The sequence below is a fragment of the Leucoraja erinacea genome, chromosome 32, assembly GCF_028641065.1.
Source record: "Leucoraja erinacea ecotype New England chromosome 32, Leri_hhj_1, whole genome shotgun sequence".
Lineage (NCBI taxonomy): Eukaryota > Metazoa > Chordata > Chondrichthyes > Rajiformes > Rajidae > Leucoraja > Leucoraja erinaceus.
Window position 1 is genome coordinate 11,305,522 of NC_073408.1, and position 17,150 is coordinate 11,322,671.

Here is a 17,150-nt window from a genome sequence, read left to right on the forward strand (position 1 = left end):
GGGGTGGATTTGCAGATGGAGTCAGGAAGAGAAGTGCACTAAACGTTATTCCCTTTATCATGTATCTATACACAGTGGGTGGCTCGTTGTAAACATGTATTATCATGCTGCTGACTGGTTAGCCCACACCAAAAGCTGTTCACTGTACCTCATCCACATGACAATAAACAAAACTCAAACTCAAGGTAATGGTGGCAGCTGAGAGGTGATGAGTGCAGACAACAAAGGGCTCAAATTATTGATTCCAATAAGAAAGAAAGCTGAAGAATGGAACCAAATGGTGGGAAGTTGGGTATGGTGGGGGGAGGGGATGGGTGAACCCAGTGGGACGACTGTGTAGGTGGTGGGCAGATGATGTGGGTGGGAGAAGGGCAAGAAACTGGGTGATAGAGGCTAGGGTAGGGTAATAGTTTTTGAAAGAAGGGGGTGTGTGAGAGGACTAGAGATCACCAGAGAGAGAGAGAGAGAGAGAGAGAGAGAGAGAATGTGGGAGGGGACAGGAGGAGAGCAGGTTATCTGAACTTGGAGAATTCATTGTTCATGCTGCTGGGTTGTGGAACACACAGGCAGAGTGTGAGCTGCTGTTCTGCAAATTTGCATACGGCCTCTCCCTGGCAGTGGAGGAGGCCAAGTCCAGACAGGTTGTAGTGGGTAGACAAAAGTGCTGGTGAAACTCAGCGGGTGCAGCAGCGTCTATGGAACGAAGGAAATAGGCAACGTTTCGGGCCGAAACCCTTGAAATAGGAAGGGAATTACAATGACTTGCAATTGGGAGCTGCAGATGGCCATTGCGATGAACAGGTTGGATGGATGGAGGTAATGTCTGTCCCAATCTGGTATGAGTGGTGATGGGATGTTACTCCGGATTGAGGTGTGTGGCAGAATGGGGTTTGCTGGTGAAAGATCACTTGAGGTGTGGGAGTGGAGGAACATTGATCGGGATTGGTGTTTAGTGCTGAGCGGTGAGGGAGGAACATTGATCGGGATTGGTGTTCAGTAGTGAGAGGTGAGGGAGGGAATGGAGAAGAGACCTGTTAAGTTTGGAGTTGTGATGTGGCAGGAGCACTCGTTGTGTTGGGTTGTTTGGGGATCCTTGAAGACCTGTCCATATTGGGTTCAGAGGGAAAAAGGGTGGCACGGTGGCAGTGGTAGAGATGCTGCCTTACCACGCCAGAGAACCAGGTTAATTCCTGACTATGGGTACTATCTATATGCAGTTTGTACATTCTCCCTGTGAGCTGCGTGGGTTTTCTCTGGATGTTCCGGTTTCCTCCTAAACTTCAAAGATGTACAAGTTTGTTGGCTAATTGGCTTGGTTAAAATTGTAAATTGTCCCTAGTGTGTGTAGGATAGTATTAGTGTGCAGATATCTTTGGTCAACGCTGACTCGGTGGGCTGAAGGGCCTGTTTCCGTGCTGTATCTCCAAACTAAGATAAATGCCATGGCAGGCTGAGGTATTGAAGGGAAACACCTAATGAATTTGGGTAATGGGAATGGATTAACTGGCTATATTGGCGAGGGGTGGATGGTGAGATGAATACCTGTTCAAGTTGGGACAAGAAAGGGCAGAGGGGCTGAGGATCCCTTGTTGGTGGAAAGGGAAATATATTGGTTGGTTGGGGAGGGGCCCAGTGTGATTGAGGGAGAGGGATACCCCTCAATCCTTGATTGATTTGATCAGGTGTCTGATCAGTAACTAGTTCCATCTCTGAAAACAAGTTCTACAGTGGATGACACATCATAGAACGGTACAACATAAGAATAGGCCTTTTGGACCATACCTTCAATCAGATTTAAATCCTGGTTGATTTTCCCTCTTTCTGATCATTTGTTTCTCTATAGGATGTACATTGTAATGTTGTGATGTAGCCATTGTGTCATTTTTTTTAAATGCATTTTCAGGTTCGCTGCAGACTCCAAACTTGCTCCCGTTGTCTCAGCAATCACAGAGCTCCCTCTGTTCCCCTCAGTCTGGCATTGGGCTCACTTCACAGGTTCGTGTGTGCTTAAGTGTTTCATTTACATTTAGTCACAAAGCAAAGGTAGACACAAAATGCTAGAGTAACTCAGCGGGACAGGCAGCATCTCTGGAGAGAAGGAATGGGTGATGTTTCGGGTCGAGACCCTTCTTCAGACTGATGTCAGGGGAGTGGGCGGGACAGAGATAGAATGTAGTCTGAGACAGTAAAGAACTGGGGAGGGAATGGAGAGAGGGAAAGGGATGGAGAGGGAAAGCAAGGGCTGTTTGAAGTTAGAGAAGTGAATATTCATACCACTGGGGTGTAAGTTACCCAAGCAAAATATGAGGTGCTGTTCCTCCACTTTGCGCTGGGCCTCACTCTGACAATGGAGGAGGCTAACATCTGCAGTTCTTCCCTACACACTAGCCACAAAGCAAATTCTCTATGAGTTAGAGTAGCTTATAGCCTCTGAGAATTAGTGAAATTAATATAGACAGCTTCAGTCAAAATTGTACCACCGTGTAAGATTAGCATGGGAATGGTGTGGGCCACTGTCTTGCCAGACATCCGTCCACCTCTGTGGGATTGTGGAATTGAGATGATAGCCTCTGGAAATGTACTGATTGTTGATAGATGTATTTATATTTCCTGATGAACAGAAGTGTCCCTAAACTGATACTTATGATATCAGGCTAAGAGTTTGGCAAGACTGAGGAGAGAATATTTAAAAAAAAATCAAAACTACGGAATCTTTGGAGCTCTGTACTGTGGAAACACAGTTGCTGATATATGTGGGTTTAACTTGCAAGGTTTGGGGCAGGGGCGGGGATCTTTTTCATGTTGGAATGCCGCATCAAGTTAGCTGTAAATCTAATAAGGCCGCATCCAAGAAACTTCAACTTGATCTACTTCAAAATGTACATTATTTTGTTAAAATAGCCCTCATGACTTACTAATGTTTTAATTGGGGCCTTCAGTCGGGGAGGATTATTTAGTTGAATCTTCTTTTACTCTTTGGGATTTTAAATACGTTCATTTTAAGATTAAAATTAAAATAATAAAAGACAAACAAAAACATATAATAAAAAGAAAAGGAATTGTTCTACAAATATTGGATTCATTCAAAAGGCCGCACTTAATGGCCTAGAAGGCCGCATGCAACCTTAAGGCCACAGGATCCCCATACCTGGTTTGGGGGAATTAAGTGATATATGGATCAGAGGGAAAGTACAGTTTGTAGAATTGCAGCCGTGTGATCTTACTGACAGGGAGAAGATCTACTCCCTGTCTTATGGCAAGGCCGTAATTGATAAGTGTTACTGTGTAACTCTGTTCACTAACGATTTTAGGTTCTAACCCATTAAATGAGTTTGTTTTAATAACTTAACAGGCTGTCATTCGATCAGGTCTCATGGGTTCATCCTTGGAGTCTCACTTAGAAGCCCTTCCTCCACACCAGGTCCCAAAGCCCATTGCTCCAAAGCACATCCCTTCTGTGCAGTCAGATGAACCTAATGACCTGGAGGAACTGGAACAGTTTGCAAAAACATTTAAACAAAGGCGCATTAAGCTGGGTTTCACTCAGGTAAGAAAACAGGGTCCAGCAGTTGTTGGGATCCAATGTCAGGGCTTTCGCTTAACTTTTTTTCCCCTGTTGGCAGCCGGACAACCTCAGCAGCTTTTTAGGTTGCCAAATTACAACCTAAGGTGGTCATCTAAGACGGCTTGCATGACGAGTGCGATAATGTGCTCGGACGAAGTGTGTAGTTACCAGTCAGAATTATGGTCAATGAAGCACTCACATATTATTTCTGCTTCAAATAAAGTCAAACTAAACATATTCACCAATCAAGACATGATATATACCACAATGACATGCAGCAAAATTACAATACAGTATCTCATCTCGTTTTACACATTGCAATGAATGCAATTTCTATTATCTCTTTCCACTTCCAAACAAAAATATGGTTATTCAGCGTATGATCAACCTTGGTGAGACCAAGCGCAGGCTTGGCGATTGCTTCGCACAATACCTCCACTCAGTTCGCACTAACCAACCTGATCTCTCGGTGGCTCAGCACTCCCCCCTCCCATTCCGAATCCGACCTTTCTGTCCTGGGCCTCCTCCATGGCCAGAGTGAGGCCCACCGCAAATTGGAGGAACAGCACCTCATATTTTGCTTGGGTAGTTTACACCCCAGCGGTATGAACATTGGCTTCTCCAATTTCAGGTAGTCCTTGCTTTCTCCCTCCTTCCCCTCCCATTTCCAGCTCTCCCACAGCCTACTGTCTCCGCCTCTTCCTTTCTTTTTCCCGCCCCCCCACCCCTCCCGACATCAGTCTGAAGAAGGGTCTCGACCCGAAACGTCGCCTATTTCCTTCGCTCCATAGATACTGCCTCACCTGCTGAGTTTCTCCAACATTTTCGTCTACCCATTCACACAAGTTCTGTTATCCCACTTTCCTCACCCACTCCCTGCACATTAGGGGCAATTTTACAGAGACAAGTTAACCTACAAAGCCAATGCATCTTTGGGATGTGGGAGGAAACCTACATGCTTGCAGGGAGAATGTGCAAATTCAACACAGACAGTGCCCGAGAACCGGATCGAACACAGAACTCTGGCGTGTGAGGCAGCAAGTCCACCAGCTGTGCCACTATATTTTATTTTCGAACACACAAAAAATTATACGTTGATAACTTTGGTTACTAAAGAAAAATAAACTCTCCATTTTCAGTCTTAAATCTCTAAGTGACGCTATGTCCCCCTTTACAGCTACTGTATGTTTTAATTCAGTTCAAGGCTATTGGGGCAGTACATTGGCCATAAAGTTGCTACCTAAAATTGCCAGAGATCCGCAATTGATCCTGAATATGGGTGCTGGCTGTATGGAGTTTTGTTTTCTTGTTTATAGCATTGTTTACAGAGTACTATGCATATTCTGGTGTGCCGCTGCAATTAAGGGTTTCATTGTTCTAACTGGGACATGAGAGAATAAAACACTCTTGACTTGCGTCGCTGATGTGTGGGATAGAACTAGAGTATGGGTGATCGGTGGTCGGCATGGACTCGATGGGCTGAAGGGCCTGTTTCCACGCTGTATCTTTAAATTAAACTAAAAACACTAAAACCAGAGGAAACTTAAAGAAGGGTTTCCACCCGAAACGTCACCCAATTTTTTTCTATCCAGAGATATTGACTGTTCCATGGAGTTCCCCCGCAAAATTAAAGCATGGAATAGTCTTCACCCTACCATAGGTACCAACCAGACGCAATTAAATTTAAGGCAGCTTTATTTTTTCCCCAAGAGCCCTTTTTTGCTTAAGTCCAAGTCGAGAGTCAAGAGTTTTATTGTCATGTGTCCCAGAGAGGGCAATGAAATTCTTGCTTGCAGCACAACAGAATATGCAAATATAATACAGAACAGGAGATAAAGGTTCAGTGTGTTTATATACTATAGACCATATATACACACAATAAATAAACAGATAAAATGCAATAGGCTGTTATTTTTCAGAGTTTGGTGGTAGGTGGGTCCACCAATTTAGCGCCGGAGAGCCGAGAGCGAGCGCCTAGCGGAGAACTGAGAGTTAGCGCTGAGCCGAGACCCAGACACGGATGGCGGGCGGGTGTCCTGGTTGCTTGCAAAGCCGGGAAAAATGGCATGGCTTTTAGGTTGCCCGATGGGACTGTAAGTTGCCATTGGCACCCGGGCAACAGTTAATTTCGAGCCGTGAATGTAGTGAAGGAGCTTTCTGTCTGTCTCTCTCTGTCTCTCTCTGTCTCTCTCTCTGTCTCTCTCTCTGTCTCTCTCTCTGTCTCTCTCTCTGTCTCTCTCTCTCTCTCTGTCTCTCTCTGTCTCTCTCTCTGTCTCTCTCTCTGTCTCTCTCTCTGTCTGACCAGAGTCCTGCAACTTGTGGGGATCAAGAGAAAGTGGTGCTTCTGCAGATAACCATGTTCGGAACAGAATGTTGGATATTAACCAATATCAGTCAATTATATAGCCAGCCACTGTTCATCCAGGTGAGCAGACTGCTCCCACACTGACCACCTCTGAAACTTAAAACATTTAACTCTGCCATAAATGACATTGGTGGCAAATCTGAATGTGTTTAACAATTTGGTAAATACAGCATTCAGGTGGGTGACATCTGCTGGAGATGACCCACAGTTTGCATCGGGTCAGTAGCCATGCACTCTCTTCCATAAATAGTCCTTTCAGAGCTAATGGTTATGTGATCAGCAGCCAGGTGGAATGGACTCTATGAAATGGTGCGAAGATTCCCTTTAGAGCTCAGCCCAATAACAAACTGCTCATCTATTTTAAATCGGAGGAAAGAAACTAGACATGTATTTCTATGGTATCCCTTTCAGATATCCCAAAGTATCGATTTTGAATATGCAATTACTGAGTTAATGCAGGAAAATTCAAGGCAGAATTTGCAATTTTCCACAAGTAGCATTGTGACAATGAGCAAATAATCTGTTTTAGTAATGTTTGGTGAGAAATTGACATTTCACATTTCAAATGTGCCTCTCTGACATTTAAAAAATAGTTTCTGAGGATCTTTTCCATCAATCCTAGGGCATAGATGTGGCCTTGGGTTTAGCAAACATCCAAAAGGCACCACCTTGGATGGTCCAACCTTTCCTCAATACTTCACTGAATTGTCAGCTGAAATATTTGTGCTGGAGCAGTTTTCAAACTCTGACTCGGTGAAATTAAACAACTTTGCATATCCTTAAAATGTTTTTTGTTTTCGTAGGGGGATGTCGGATTAGCGATGGGAAAACTCTATGGAAATGATTTTAGTCAAACTACGATCTCCCGATTTGAGGCTTTGAACCTGAGCTTCAAGAACATGTGCAAACTCAAGCCACTGCTGGAAAAATGGTTGAGTGATGCAGGTATTCACCCCCAAACAGAGTTCCTTCCCTCCCCATCCCTGCTCCATGCTAGTACTGTGCCCTTCTCAGTCAGAAGCAAAAAATTAGCATAGAATTAAATTAGTCTTGCAAACCCATTCTCCTGTTATGTTGACTGTAGGCAATAGACCGCCCTGCTGGGTTGATTATTCCAAATGCACACACCACTGACGTGCAGGTTTGTAGATTCATTGGCTTGGTAAATGTAAAAATTGTCCCTAGTGTGTGTAGGATAGTGTTTACATGCGGGGATCGCTGGTTGGCACGGACCCGGTAGGCCTAAGGGCCCGTCTTCGTGCTGTATCTATAAACTAAACACTGTCCGACAAGCTACTCTTGTGTTCGTTTGAAAGATGCTTCTCACCAGCATGATCCCTGGACAAAGGAGCAGAAATTTAGTGATATTTATTTATTTTAAAGTGAATATCCATTTTGACGTGTGTCCCTTAACTACATTCCCACAATTGTGAGTTAGAGTTGCACTGAGTCTGAGAACTATGTTGAAGACCCGTATACTGTTCGGGTCATGGAAGTGTTTTATGGTCAGCTTTGACAATAGTGAATCCACCTTGTACTCATTGTATGACAATACTCACCAGGTGTCTTCCTACAGGCAATGTGACCAGTCAATAGCCTCCAACTGATTGAGGGTGAATTTACACACACTGTCTGGTATGATTCATAGAACAGTATACAGAATAGTGCAGCACAGGAACAATGCCCTTCAGCTTCTGTTGTCTATGCTGAATGTGATGCCAATCTAAACTAATCCCACCTGCCCACACAAGGTCCATTTCCCTTTATTCTTTGCCTGTTCTGTTTAAATGCCTCTTAAAGTTATATCTGTTTCTACCAATTCCTCTGGCCGCACGCTCCAAACACTTGACCACCTTCTGTGCAATGCAAAACTTACCTTGCAAATCACCCTTAAAATGTCGTCCTCTTCACTTTAAAATTTATGCCCTCTAATAATTGACATTTCCACTTTTGGAAAACGATACTGATCAGCTGTCCTCTCTATTCCTTCCACAATTGTATTCAACCCTATCAAGTTTCAACTCGGCAAAAACAATCCAAATCTGTCCAATCTCTCTTCGCTAAAAGTCTTCAATCCAGCAACATCATGCTGAATATCTTCTACACTCTCTCCAAAGCCTCCACACCCTTCCCGCAACACAGCCAACAGAACTGCACAAATACTTCACATGTGGCCTAACTTAAGTTTTTTATAAGACTGCACATGACCTGCCAACTTTTATTTTCAGTGTCTTGGCTGATGAAGGCACCCGCTTCACTAAATCCGCTTGCGTTGCCACTTTCAGAGATCTATGAAAATGCACCCCATGGTCCCGCTGTACATCAATGATCTTGAGGGTCCCTGTCATTTGCTGCATACGTTTCTCTTACATTTGACCTTCCAAAATACACCACCTCACGCATGTCTGAATTAAACTGCATCTGCCATTTCTTTGCCCAAATTTTCACCTGTTGTATCCTTTGACAACCATTCTTACTATCTGCAATTCCAAATTTGTTTGTTATCTGCAAATCAACCAATCAAACCATGTATACTTTGATCTAGAGCTCCCAGCACTTAATTGTTCTGGATTCCCTTGAACAAATATACGCTTTCTCTTCTTTGGCTTGCATGTCGTTTGACCAAAGCAGAGTGCATCTTGGATTACTGTGCACATGCCACAATGAATCTCATTAACAGAATATTTCCTCCGGCAGAAAATGTCCCCTCTGATTCAACACTGAACAGCCTGGCATCTCTCGCACCCCAGATGATTGGGATGGAGGGCCTTGGCCGCAAAAGGAAGAAGCGAACAAGCATTGAAACCAACATCCGCCTGACCCTGGAGAAGCGTTTTCATGAGGTGAGTTCAGCTCAACAATGTTAACGCTCTGGCTCAGTCTAACTAACACCAATGAATGGGTTTGTCAGAATTCACTCTTTCCCCTAATCGCACATAGAACTTGGCAAGCTTATGAATATGACCTGTTTTTGTTTTTTTTCACCCTTTCCTTCCATCTCCTCTACCTATTTCATCCATTATTTTCTCAATTGTGTCTCTCTCTCGCGCTCTCGCTCTCTCGCTCTCTCTCTCTCTCGCTCTCTCGCTCTCTCGCTCTCTCTTCCCCCTCCACCATAATAGCTAAAAACGGATCAGACAGTTGTTTGGGACTGGTACCATTTAGCTAAATCTTTGGAGATTTATCTTAATTTCCATCAATGGTTTCATAATCTTCAATAACTTTGTCCAGCAATAATCTATTGGTTTTCATCAATTCTCATTCAATACTCTTTCCCATACCATTAGGCCTCAGTTGTAGTGTAATGCAGACTTCTAACTGCTTAATTCAAGAGGAGTGGATGTTATTGTCATATGCACGAGTATTGCATGGTGAAGTACAGATACAATGATAAGCTTGCTTGCAGCAGTATCTAATTTAGCCACTCTTCTGATTCACCTCAGAACTCGAAGCCCAGCTCGGAAGAAATTCTGATGATTTCAGAGCAGTTGTCGATGGAGAAAGAAGTTGTCCGTGTTTGGTTCTGCAATCGGCGTCAGAAAGAGAAGAGGATTAACTGTCCCATTGCTTCTTCCACCAAAGCACCAATGTATAGCTCACGGCTGGTGAGTCTCACTGCCTCTGGGGCAATTATTGATGTCTGCCATTCCTGCCTTCTTGGAGACCTTGTTTACATTTTACATCCATTCTCTCTGCCACAGTCAGCGTCCACACATCCCTATAACTTAAGTAAACCCATCAAAACATCACTTCGCTGACCAGCTCCAAAATTGTTACAATTAATTGGAAGAAACAGCAAGGCTTGCCCTTATCAGTGAAATTGACAACATTTTTCCCCAGCAAATTGCGATAACTGGGAGTTGGAAATGACATATCAACTTCTATCATGCAAGGAACTTTATCCTTAACTAATCAGACCATAGGAATGTGGAATTTAGGGTGCCAGACAGAACAAGGATGTATAAATTTAAATAGGTGAATTCAGGTTCACAGAGGAAGAAAGATTGAGTTGAGTGAGGGATAAATATGCAAAGTTATATTTTTTTAAGCTGCAGCAACTATTGGAGCGTGACTGAAGATGTGCTACATGCTGTGGTGTGCTGAGGTTTTATTCTCGTTGAACAGTTAGCCCCTCAGATTTCCTTCCTTGCCCCATGACGGGTGGTGATGTTAATATTGCAACAAAAAATAATACATTTAAAGTAAATGCCAGGCTCCACCTTCCCTAAGGTAGACACAAAATGCTGGAGTAACTCAGCGGGACAGGCAGCATCTCTGGAGAGAAGGAATGGATGACGTTTCGGGATGTCACCCATTTTTCCTCTCTCCAGAGATGCTGCTTGTTCTGCTGAGTTACTCCAGCATTTTGTGTCTACCTTCGATTTAAACCAGCGTCTCCAGTTCTTTCCTACACATTTTGTCCACCTTCCATAATCTCTTGCTTCGTCTTCCGACCCAACTGTTTGCCATCCAGCTACGGATAAGCAGAAATGTCTGTCTTGGTGAGTGGGTGGAAATCTGTGCCATGGGAATTAGTGCACTCAATAAGCATAGACGAGGTGAATAGTCACCATCTTTTTCGAGGATAGGGGTCTAAAACTAAAGGGCATAAGTTCAAAGTGAGAGGGGGAAGATGTAAATCTGACCTGATGGCTTACATTTTCACACTAGAGGGTGATGTGTTTGTGGGTAGTTGCCAGAGGAAATGATAAAGGAGGGTACAACTATGATATTTTAAAGACACTAAACAGGTACATGGATAGGAAACATTTGGAGGGAGATGAGCCAGGCGCAGGCAAGTGGTACTAGTTTGGTTAGGCAACATCAGCATGTTGGGTTGAAGGTACTCCTTCCATGCTGTATAGCTCTGTTGCATGTAGGATAGTAGTTGGAAGGAACGGGCAGCCAGGATGTTGCTTCATGAGTTTAGAAGCAAGGCATTCAGTTATTTGAGATAGGCTGTCATTTCTGCCAAGAGCTTGAGTCAAATCCACATAAGAATGCTTCTGAATCTTCTGGTAGCTTTTGCCACTTAAGTTGAGGGTTAAACAGGTTGTTTCCAACGTATGTATTTCCTTTTGTAGGTTTCCACCTCGGGATCCATTGAACCTCCGATCATGTCACAGATGCACAACAGCTTGAATATGACAGGTAGGAACTACACATATACCATTAATGTATCAAACATCGGTCAGGTATCAACTGCATTGGGCACATTGTAGGGGAAATTGGGACACTGCTGCAGAGGCTGGAAGGTAATAGGTAGAACCAGCAGAGGATTTCGAGCCTCCGTCACATCCCTGATGATGGGTGGCACTATGGCACACAGGTAGAGCTGCTGCTCACAACGCCAGAGACATGGGTTCGATCCCGACCTCGAGTGGTGTCTATATGGACTTTGCACGTTCTCCCTATAACCACGTTGGTTTACTCCGGGTGCTCCGCTTTCCTCCCACATCTCAAAGGCATGTGGGTTTATAGGTTATTTGGCCTTTGTAAATTGCCCCGAGTGTGTAGGGAGTGCATGGAAAAGTGGGATAACATGGAACCAGGGAGAATGGGTGATCGATGGTCAGTGTGGACTCAGTGGGCCAAAGGGCCTGTTTTCATGCAATGCCTCTAAACTAAATCCCCTCTCATTTCTATATACTGACTATCTTCCCTCTACTCTGTCCTGCTCCAGGTTCTTGACATTGAATGTTGACTATCCTTTTGCCTCCACCGATATTGCTTGATCCAGAGTTCTTCCAGCAGTTTATCTTTTGCTCCACATTCCAGCATCTGTTGTTCTCTTGTGTCTCAATTTCAATGCCACAATGAGTTGAACATTGAAATGATTTGTCTTGTTTTTAAGTCACCTTCTAAATTCAAATGTTGGTTAATAAAATTTGGGATATTACATTTATTACCCCAAATCTGACCCATTCATTGTCATGGATACATATGAATGTTGTGGAGCAACGAAGAAGACTCTGCTTCCCTGACCTGAACGCTCCAGTTGAGAGTGATCCTAAATGGCCTGTACCACTTGGGCATCATTTGCGCACCACGCAGATGGCGCGCGAAGATTTTGTACGTGCCAAAATCCTGGGGTGCCACGTCACCACGGACCATGCACGTGTAATGCGCACCATGTGACCATCATGCGTCGTGACGCGTAAATGATGTCACGTAAATTACGCACAAATGACGCCTAAGTGGGACGGGGCCTTAAGTGTTTTGATGTTGACTTTTCCAGGCATGTCTTCCTCCAGTATGATCAACAGACCTTCATCACCAATCACATCGTCCACTGATAGTGGACACACCTCAACTAGCGGCCAATCTGGGCTTGGCACTGCTCCAGGGTAAGAAACTGTTAATTCTGATATTTAATCCCGACCTGGAGCTAGGGATGCTTCTAAATAGATATTGAAATAGAAAGTTATTGATGCCACCTTGAGACTACACATTAATAGATGTGTAATAGCATTGACTTGCACCTCAGGCTGGTCCCTTCCTCCTGTGTGGTGTGTTAATACATGTATTAACGTTCCAATACTGTGTGACATACTTTAGACGCAGTGTGAAAACAGGCCCTTTGGCCCACTGACTCCACACAGACCAGCAATCACCCCATACACTAGCACTACTCTAGACACTAGGGACAAATTACAATACACAGAAGCCAATTGATGTACAAACCTGTACGTCTTTGGAGTGTGGGGAGGGAAACTGTAGCACTCGGAGAAAACCCACGTGGTCACTGGGAAAATGTACAAACTCCACACAGACAGCACCCATAGTCAGGATCTAACTCGGGTCTCTGGCGCTATCAGGCAGCAACTTTACTGCTGTACCACTGTGCCACCCCGATCAGTGTATGTGGTTCCTTCTAACTCGTCTCTATTGGGAGAACTGTTGTAGCTGAGGTAAATAAGTGCAAGCAAGCATAATCTGATCACAAGATAGGGGCTGAGCAACCAATGCGAGGATGTAAGACAGCCTGACACTTGGTCGTGAGGGAGGGAAACGGGTACTGGGACCAAATTTTCTTTTTGATTTCTCAAGCATGTCGATGTCTTCTATTTTTGTTCTGGGTTACAAGCTCCCATGTTTAGTGTTGCCTCTTAAACAAAAAAAAAGCCCATATGATACCTTGTAATCTCTTGTACAATGGTGAGCCATGGAATAGTTCATAAATACATAGGAACAGGAACAGATTAAGACCATTCAGCCCATCAAGTCTATTCCACCATTCAACCATGGCTGATCTATCTTTCCCATTCAACCCCATTCTCCTGCCTTTGGTCCATAACCCGTAAAATCAAAAATCTGTCAATCTCCGGCTTAAAATATTCATTGACTTGGCCTCCACAGCCATCTGTGGCAATGAATTCCACAGATTCACCATCCTCTAACTAAAGATATTCCTTCTGATCGCCTTTCTAAAGGAATGGTTGAAACAGTCTCTCATTTCTATGACGTAGGCCGCTTTCAGCAGAGATTTGTGGCTGGCCTTCTGACTTGATTATTTCCTGATTCTGCACCCAGAGGTACGAATGTGCTCAGTTCGTAACTAGCTATTTACTTTTGTTTTGCAGCTCACGATTCTGGTGGAATAGTCCTTCATTTTTTCACTGAAGGTACTGGGATTTCACCTTCTGATCAGCCACTTCTTCAGTCCTCAGTTACTGTAATGCACTGTACAGACGCACAGTGAGGATGGACAATAGAAAACATGCATATATCAGGGACAACATTTAGTGCAAATGATTTACAGATTTTGCAAAGACAATACAAACACTGCAGCATTGTTGCAAAATTGCAATGGATTGGCTGATATACTGCCTTCAATGTGCTCTCTTCACTGCCAATCAAAGCTAATGAAGCATTAAACCCTCACCTTCTACCCTTTTGATCTATATCCATTGGATTGAATACGTTGCAATAAGGTTACCATGAATCTTTCACTATGTATGAGGCATGACTCCCTAGATGTTAGGAAGCACTTGCAGGCCAATTTGTGTTCACCTGAGATGAATGCCATTTTACTTCCAATTAGAATGTAATATTCAGCATATCGCTGGTTTGATCTTGTGTGTGTTTCCATTTTGCTTGACCTGTGGTAATAATGGGGTGGCATCAGCAATCCAGGATTATGCAGGAAGCTACACTCGCGAGGCAGATACTGGTCAAACGAATTATGGAACAAGATGAGCATTCAACTTCTGGATTCCCGTGTCTGCTTAATATTGGGCTCTTTAATTGTGTTGATGGCTGTACAATTCAAGATTGTGAGTAGCCAAAGGACATTTCTTTTAATTCTGTGGTTCTTGTTCATAATCTCTGGGATTGTAGCTCACCACCCCTTAAACTGCTGGCAAGCCAACCCAGCATTGTTTGTGTAAGAAAGAACTGCAGATGCTGGTTTAAATCGAAGGTAGACACAGAAGGGTCTTGACCCGAAACGTCACCCATTCCTTCTCTCCAGAGATGCTGCCTGTCCCGCTGAATAACTCCAGCATTTTGTGTCCGGCATTGTTTGTCTCTGTGCCCGCTTTGAACAATAATGTTGCCATTATTGCAAGCCTGCTCCTCAGCTGATATCCGGGACAACATAAACCTACCTGGGAGAACTTTATTAATGGGTAACAATCTAAATCCATCCACAAAATTTGTAAAATATACAGTTTTGTCCCTTTGTTGATGAGATAACTCAATGTTTTAATTAGCACTCTGCCTTACAGGTGGTTCTGGCAACTTTAAACAAAAAAACAACATTTATGTGAATATCTGCTTTGACTTTAACTCCAATTATAAGTTGTCTTTTCCAATTCCACTTTTTACTTTCTTGTGTTGGATACTGAGAAACATTTGCAAGTGTTTTAACCCCCCACCCCCCACCCCCGTCACCTCCCAATCAACATTCCCATGTTAAACATGCCCCCTAAATTAATTTGTCACATCATCCAATTAAATTAGCATTTATTATTATTATTCCTGAGGCCTTTTTGTATGCTGCACTTAAAAAAATTAAAGTGTTACATTTTACATTTCAGTTAACTTTGTGATTTAGCAACAGAATTATGCATTATATCGATGGACAGTACAGTATAGTGTGGGAATTGTCCGAGACACTCTATTTAAGGAAACAATCAAGTGATGGAAGTGTTTAAAATCTCAGAACTCCAATGAATTGCACCTTGCTGTATGTTGTGAAATGATGAGTATAAAAAAGATAACGTATGATAACATTTAGATTATTTCAAAGTTCTTCACAGCAAATTGATTATTTAGTTTAGATTATTATTGTTATGGGTACTGAGATACAGTAAAAAGCTTTGTTTGCATGCAATCCAGTCTGATAAGACTGTACATTAATACAATCTAGCCATCCACAGTGCACAGATAAGGACAAAGGGAACAACACTCATTGCAAGATCACTGTTGAAAATGCATATATACTAAGATCCCACAAACAGCAATTGATAAACATAAAATCTTAGTTTTGGTCATGTTAATTGATAAAGACCCTACACATGAGTTTCTTTTACTTCATCTGAAATAGGAGATTAGGTCTGCGCCAAATTTCATGTATTAAAATGAAACCATAACCATGGTTCAGGTAAGTGTGCTACTGGTACAATGATGCCTCCAATAATGGACTTTCAACTTTTTAATGCTATAAATATGTCCAATTATTTCATTGGAGGTAGCATCAACTGCAGATTAGCAGCCCCAGAGGCAATTCATAAGCAGGAAAGGAAGGAAGCAGTTTAACGTATGAGTTTAAATGCTATATATTTTTTACATTAAAAAGGGAAGGGATCACAAACATTAACCAAAATGCTGCTGTTGTTGGACATCTGATTTAAAAAATAATTAAACCAACAAGAAGCATGCAGGGGAGGGAGAGACATTTTTAACAATAAAAAAGATGCAATGTTCAAGGCAAAATCAATGGAGAGAGAAACAGAATAGCATTTCAGGTTGATGATTTGAAGCAGAACTGCATAAGGTTTTAAGATGCAGCAAGGTAGGGTTGAGACGAAGAGACAAAATGCAAAGGAAAGAGTAAAAGGATTGTTTTTACATATGAAGTGAGAGGTAGTGGAGGTTCACTGACAAAAGTGAGTGACCGTGCAAACACAAAGATGCCCGGAGCAATACACATAGATGCAGGAGTAGGCCATTTGGCCCTTCGAGCCAGCACCGCCATTCAATATGATCATGGCTGATCATCTAAAATCAGTACCCCGTTCCTGCCTTTTCCCCATATTCCTTGATTCCTTTAGCCCTAAGAGCTAAATCTAACACTCTCTTGAAAACATCCAGTGAATTGGCCTCCACTGCCTTCCGTGGCAGAGAACTTGTGACCCCCAAATGAAATAGCTACAAGATTAAAATAATAGTATAAAGTAGACTGTGGGGTGATGGAACCTGGGGTTGATGGAAATAGATTACAGGAGTAAACTATGGGATGGGGCAAATAGGATTAATTTGTTTTATGTTCAAGAGTCTTGGTTTGAGTGTATCTGGTCCCTGGCCATCTGAAATTGCACTTCAGGGCTGGTTTTCCTAAAAAAATTTAAACAGCAGATCTAATCACTGCCAAAAACACAAACTCTTATCTAGTCTATGTTTTATGTAATTGTATTCCCTCTCATTTCAACGTGTTATTTATGACATTGCTGTGTGGCTAACTCGCGTTGCGTCTCGTCTTTCAACGACTTTTATGGTGGGTAGACGTGTCTTAAATGCCATGGTCGATTTTTTAATCACAGTCCGTCAGTGCTGGAAGGAGTTTAGGGAATTTCCAAAGTAATCGTGTATTGCAACTCGAAACCAGTGTTGATGGCCTCAAATATTTGAAAACGATTCCTTTTTAAATAATATATGTACGGGATGGGATTTTGTGAATAATGCACAGAAGTTAAAGGCTGTTTATTTATAAGATCATGCCACCGTGGTCGGGAATGTCCTGCCTTCAACTTTGTACGTTTCGAGTAATAAAGTTTTTACCAAAGCTAACAATCACTTACAACTTGCAGTGTCGTCTCCGCTTTCTTGTGATTGACGTCAAACCGGATCGAAGTCCGGAATCCAACCATCAGAGGTGATAAAATAACAAGGCAGCCCACAACATAAGCACAGCTCCTTGACTTAGTCGCCTTCAAATCACACAGCCATGCCCATTAGCCGTAGTCTTTGCCCTGCAGCCATCCTACCTTCAATAGT

General features: G+C 42.9%; 1 protein-coding gene across 1 annotated transcript in view; it reads left to right on the top strand.

The window, feature by feature from the left end:
* The window catches only part of pou2f3 (POU class 2 homeobox 3), a 31,412-nt gene extending 17,420 nt beyond the window's left edge, over nt 1–13,992 (top strand). The window contains exons 6-13 of the mRNA XM_055660750.1: nt 1,904–1,995; nt 3,353–3,547; nt 6,734–6,875; nt 8,628–8,773; nt 9,374–9,535; nt 11,015–11,081; nt 12,169–12,277; nt 13,514–13,992. Of these exons, the coding sequence (XP_055516725.1) occupies nt 1,904–1,995; nt 3,353–3,547; nt 6,734–6,875; nt 8,628–8,773; nt 9,374–9,535; nt 11,015–11,081; nt 12,169–12,277; nt 13,514–13,553 (953 nt within the window). The 3' untranslated portion in view covers nt 13,554–13,992. The remainder of the gene's footprint in view (nt 1–1,903; nt 1,996–3,352; nt 3,548–6,733; nt 6,876–8,627; nt 8,774–9,373; nt 9,536–11,014; nt 11,082–12,168; nt 12,278–13,513) is intronic.
* Nucleotides 13,993–17,150: the final 3,158 nt, after the last annotated feature.